Source organism: Mandrillus leucophaeus, unplaced genomic scaffold (genome assembly GCF_000951045.1).
Source record: "Mandrillus leucophaeus isolate KB7577 unplaced genomic scaffold, Mleu.le_1.0 Scaffold172, whole genome shotgun sequence".
Taxonomy (NCBI): Eukaryota; Metazoa; Chordata; class Mammalia; order Primates; family Cercopithecidae; genus Mandrillus; species Mandrillus leucophaeus.
This window is the reverse complement of record NW_012101721.1, coordinates 4,100,269-4,106,458: the sequence shown is the minus strand read 5'-3', so window position 1 is coordinate 4,106,458 and position 6,190 is coordinate 4,100,269. Positions and strand designations below refer to the sequence as shown.

Genomic DNA, 6,190 nt, shown 5'->3' with positions numbered 1-6,190 from the left:
GGAAGCCCATTCCTGGGAGAGAAGGAGACAGCAGCGCCCCCTAGGAAACTAATAGTGAATAACTGCAGACACTTCTCTGTAGGCAGGTATGGCTTGAGCCCCCATAACTAGATGTTTAGGGAAGTGAGGTCTTCTTTTGTAAACACAGGCAATGAAGACTGGAATACCAATTGCTCATCCTTGGGTCCCATAGCACTAACATTTGTGTGAAGCTCCAAGTGGTCAGTGGATTGTTTGTAGACTGACCTCGCCAGTCCTGTCCTAGATGAACCATCAGGCATCAACCACTGAGCCTCTACTCAGCACATGACTTGGCAGTTAGAACCAAGTACTGAAGTCAACTGGACAGGTCAAAGGAATTGCTTTAATTGAGGTCACAGGCATCACAGGGATCTGCTCAGCTTCCTCCCCACCAGGGAGAAAAGTCCTTCGTTGTTGGCCATGGTAGAAGAATAACTTTGTGAGATCACCTCAAACCATTCGATCGTGTAGCCAGCCTCTTTCACAGCAGCCTCCACTGCCTCCCGGCCCACGGGGAGGCTGGAGAACTTCTGCTCGCCAATCATGTAGTAGCTGCTCTTCAGTGCGTCCATGATCACCAGGAAGCCCCCTGGCTTCAGTAGGCTGCTGAGGTTCCTGAGTGCCCTGCGGTAGGTGGGGAGGTCTGGGCAGGCGGCATCCAGACACAGCGTGCTAAGCAGGCAGTCAGCCAGGGGTAAGGGGACGGCCCCCAGCGGCTGGCTCTGAGTCACGTCACACTTCAGCACCTGCTTGACCACCTGCCTCAACTTCTCCTCCTTCTCTGGACCCTTGACTCTGAAAAACACAAACCCACAAACATTGTTTTCCACTCCAGTCATGGCAAACCCAGATCTCTCGGGTCAAGGCTAAAAATGGCCGTATTGTCCCAGATGTGTATCCTTAGGGCCTCCTCTATTGGGAAAGTAGAGAAAGAAGAACCGAGGGGCCATTTTGGCATTTGAATGAGACCATACTACCCCGAGCCACGTGAAATCTCTTTATAAAGTGAATGGTACGTGAAAATGATAATACCTAGCAGCCTGCCACTACCATGGACTTCCCTCCATGAAATGATTCCTCCTTCCCTGCTTAGTATAGCACTCACTTATACTATACTGGCTAATTTATTAGTATTTATTTGTAATTATTATTATACTTGTCCCATCTTCTAAACTGTAATGTAGTGGCTACTTGACCCATACAGAACAAGTATTAATAATAAAGGGTTTCAAATGCTGTAACATTATCTTTGCAGTAGCTGCTGATCAATAAGAGTGGTGAGATCATCCATAGACCTTTTTAGGAACTATTGATCATTATCCCACAGCTGTGAACAGGGCACTCCTAGAGAGAAGAAAGCTACATTTCCCATTCTTAGATTCCAAAAACTATTGCAGATAGTATGTTTTCTGACAGAGATCGTGTTTTTGGTAGCCTAGGCAGGAACCCTGTCCTTTTCTGCCAAATCAATGGCATGTTTTGGGGTTTTTGTTTTGTTTTGTTTCTAGAAACAGAGTCTTGTGCTGTTGCACAGGATGGAGCGCAGTGGCGCCATCATAGCTCACTGCAACCTCAAACTCCTGGGCACGAGGGATCCTCTCACCTCAGTCTCGCAAAGCACTGGGATTACAGTCATGCAACACCACTCTAGGCTAGTTTATTGTTTTATAGAGACAGGGTCTCCCTATGTTGCCCAGGCTGGTCTTGAACTTCTGACCTCAAGTGATCCTCCTGCCTCAGCCTCTCAAACTGTTAGAATTACAGGTATGAGCCACCACCACACCTGGCCCAATGGTGATTCTCGAGAGAAAAATCAGTTAATAAAAGAATGAAAGAAGAGAAGGCAAGAGCAGGAGATGAGACAGAGTGGCTTGTATCCTATTTGAATTTGTTACAGGAGGAAGAAAGGAACAAACAAATGATCAAAATTCAATAAACAGAGTGCACAAGAGAGACTGGAGAGCAGGGGTGGACAAAGGAGAAAGAAGTAGCAGATCAGATAAGTGACAAAAGGGGAAGAAACACTGTGTGTGTTAAGGGCCCAGGCCCCAGAGCACTAAGAATAGGAGTGACCCCCGGGTATTGAGCTCTTGGAAGGAGTTAACCAGCAAAGCATTGTGGAGCAGACCCAGTCTCATGCCCTGGAAATGCACACTCCACCATCTGATGCAGACTCCAGGAGAAGACGGCCACTTGGACATCAAGTCTTGACAGACAGCAGAGATGGCCCCACATTCCAGCAAGTGAGGGAGACTTTCACTGGGACCATTTCTAGTCATGAGGAAAAGTCAATGGTTTAAATAAAACTTGATTTGAGAGAGTGGACAGTAGTCATGGGCATCTTAAATATTCACTTAAAATCTTAATCCTAGTGAATATAATCACTTCTTTGCAAACATGCTTTATGCTTGCTATAATTTTCCATTTAAGAAGCTTAGCAATTAGCATATGAAAACATGCTCAACATTGTCAGCCATCAGAGAAATGCAAATCAAAACCATGAGATATCACTTCACATCACTATGATGGCTATAATAAAAAAGACAGATAATATCAAGTGTTGGCAAGGATGTGCAGAAAATGGAACCTACATACACTGTTGCTGACAATGTAAAATAGTCCAGCTACTTTGGAAAACAGTCTGGCAGTTCCTTAAAAGGTTAAATATAGAGTTACCACATGACCCAGGAAATCTGTCTAGGTATATACCCAAGAGAAATGAAAACATATATCCATACAAAAACTTGTAATGAATGTTTATAAATAGCTAAAAGGTACAAACAATGCAACTGTCAACTTCTGAATAGGTAAATAAAATGTCATATACACATACAATGGAATATTTTTTGGCAACAAAAAGAAATGAAATTCTGACACATGCTATAACATGGATGGACCTTGAAGACATAGGTTACATGAAGAAAGCCAGAACCAAAAGGCCACATATTGTATGATTCCATTTATATGAAATGTCCAGAAAAGGCAAAGCTACAGAGACTGAAAGCAGACCAGTGGTTGCCAGGAACTGAGGGATTTGGAGAGAAATGGGAGTGGCTGCTAATGGGTACAGGGTTTCTTTTGAGAATTATGAAAATGTTGTAAAATTGATTGTGATGAAGGTTGCACAACTCTGAAACTATACTAAAAACTACTGAATTTCACAATTTAAATGGGTACCTTAATTGTACGGTATGTGAGTTATATCTCAATAAACTGTTATATTAAAAGAGAGAGAGATAAGCTTAGCAAGGTGTTGATTTCAGGGAATTCCTACCAACCATTAAACTGGTATCTACATAGAAAACAAAAATTATCCTTGGTTGGGTCTACCTGCTCCTTTATTAAGGCTAGAAATGGTAGCAGGGTGACCCCTCCTGATTTGTCTTGGATTTTCTAGTTTGAGCCCTGAAAAATCCCATATTCTAAGTCCCCCTTGCAGTCCTGGACAAAGCAGTCAGTCAGTCATTCTAAGGTGGGAAACTAGTTACAAAGCTACCTCCCAGCCTTGATACAACATGGATGATTTGATAGAACACTTTAAGAATAACAAAAAAAAAAAAAATGATTTAACACTGTGGAAGTGTGTGAGAAACATGCATTTCAAAGGCAAACTAATCTAGAACAGAAAAACTTAAGTAACCTATCTGCACATAGGAATAATAATAAAGTGTATACCAAAAGGTAGAGTAGTGACAACATAATGTTTTGGGGGATGTGTTTCGGGATGATCCTCTATAACGGGAACATTGTGAAAGTGTGTGTTTGATTACATCAGAAGCAGAACCAACCTCTGTGCCCTATTGTGTATTAAGCTATTTGAAACACTGAGTTACCAGAGAACCAGAACTTGCCAGTCAGATGATGATGCAAATTGTTCCCAAACTGTGAGCCACACTGTGAAGTCTCCAAAGCTCACAGAGAACGTGCCAATTTGAGAGGGAAATTTGCTAGAAACACCCAGTGTCGTAGATCCCTGCTTGTCCTTGGACACACAGCAAACACTGGGGAAGTCAGTTGCCAAGGTAGCTGTGTAAAGCCTGCATACACCTCACCTCTGGGCAACGCAGGGAAATGGACTCACCGGAGACCCAGCCAATTACCACTTTGCCTCACATTTAGCTCATGGGGTGGGTAATAAACACACACCAGGTAAGTGCTATGCTGTTTTGCGGAAAGCTAACAGCGGCGTGGCCATTTCTTTAGTTCTAAAGATCTACCCTTTCACATGAAACAATATGCAAAACAAGGCAGCCCTGTCCCCTGTAAATATGCATCTATAAAAGCCTGAGGGGTATGGGGAGGGAGGGAGGGAGGCAAGAAAGGATGAAGAGGAGAGTCCCGGGAAGAACCCTTTCTGAGAATGTCTTCCCACATTCCAGGTGAACTATCCTGAGATTTAGAGGCGGTTCCTCCTGCCTTCTCTCGGCAAAGCCAGCAGTGCATCAGAATCTCCCAGACAAGCTGTTTTTCATTGTTCTCACACCCCCAAAGCCCCATCCCCAGAAGTTCCTGCAGGCTCTCCTGAGAAAGAACCATCAAAACAGGTCAAGGAAATCAAGGCTAAGTAAGCTTGGAGGTCACTGTGAGAATTGTACGGGCAAGGAATAATCATTGGTGCACCTTTGATGCAGACCACACCCCACACGCGAATCAGGTGAATGATATTCTACGAGGAAGAGTCTAAAAAGCAAAATGTGGGTATTCATGTATTTTCCAAATATGTTTTAAACCTCTATTATGTTACAGGAAATAGGCTGGGCACTGGGGCCACAAGGATGAACAAATGAGAAACAGATTCTAACCTCATGGAGATTGCAGATGAGTGGGTGGCAAGAGAAAGCATTAACCCAGTGATCACTCACAGAAGTGGAAATTAAAACTGACAAATGCAAGGAAGGAAAGGAGCGTGGCACTAATGGGGAGATGTTGGGAGCTCCCCTTGACCTAGAGAATCAGGAAAAGCTCCTCCAAAAAGGAGTCGGGCAAGCAGAGATATAGAGGATAAATATGTAGGAGTTAACCAGACCAAAGCAAGCAGGGAGGGCGGGAGGAAATTCCAGTAAGAGGAAACCACAAGTGCAAAGGCCACGTGGTGGTAGGAAACACAGGAGGAGAGTGCCAACGTGGCTGGATTGTGGGGAAACAGGTTGGCAGGAGCCAGACTAGGCAGGGCTTTGTGGACCATGACAGGAAGTTTGCTTTTCATTCCAAAAGCTCCAGAGAGTCACTAGGGAGCACTCAAGAGGAGAGTGACATGATCAGATTTACGTTTTGAGAGGGTCACTTGGGCTGCAGGGCAGAGAAGAATTGAGTGGGGGGCAAGAGTGGAAGTGGGAGGGCAGTCAGGAGGGAAACAGGGGTAGCTGGGACCAGATGATGGTAAACACGGGAAGAAATGGGTTACAGAGGAAGTCAGGAAGTAAAATGGACAGAGCTTGATGTTAAGTTACTGTGGAGCATGACAGACAGGGAAAGGACAAGATTGACTTCCAGGTTCTGGCTTGTCCAATTTATTATATGATGGTGCCAATCAAGCAGCTAAGAATACCAGAAATAAGGCAGATCTGGAGCAGATCGTAACTCTGTTTTGGACACACTGAGTTTGAGGTGCTCTGAGACCTGTGAGTAGAAATGTTTACAATTGAGGAAATAGTTAGTTGAAGGTTTCTTAACCTGCCCTGTGAATTTTCCCGGGGAGATAAGGCAGCAAGAGCACCTATTTAAGAGAGAGGCATCCTTGTAAAAGGCAGGAATGCTTCCTAGGTATCACTGAAACAATCATCGTGATCATCAAGATCCTGGTTTTGAAAAAGCATATCAATATCCTTTTGCAAGTTGTGAAAGTCCAGAGATGCTATGGAATAGAGGTGGTTCACTAGTTTGTGGAACACATTTGGCACAACTGTGTCTATTTTTGGACAATATACAAACATCTTCTAAACAGAAATGGAGGTCTTTGCACAGAGAGCATTTACCTCAGAGAACTGCCACCTCAACAGGAGCCCAACCTTTTTTCTGTCAGGTATGCTGAGGTTAAGAGGAGCATGCTACCTGACTTCAAACTATACTACAAGGCTACAGTATGTACTTTAAATTTCATATAGAACCAAAAAAGAGCCCATATAGCCAAGGCAATCCTAAGCAAAAAGAACAAAACTGGAGGCATCAC

The 6,190-nt window shown here is 43.9% G+C and overlaps 1 protein-coding gene across 1 annotated transcript in view; it reads right to left on the bottom strand.

Annotated features, from left to right (window-relative positions):
* Positions 1–342: 342 nt before the first annotated feature.
* NNMT (nicotinamide N-methyltransferase) overlaps positions 343–6,190 on the bottom strand; it is a 16,951-nt gene continuing 11,103 nt past the window's right edge. Inside the window, exon 3 of the mRNA XM_011977035.1 lies at positions 343–816. Coding sequence (XP_011832425.1) covers positions 384–816 — 433 coding nt within the window. The 3' untranslated portion in view covers positions 343–383. The remainder of the gene's footprint in view (positions 817–6,190) is intronic.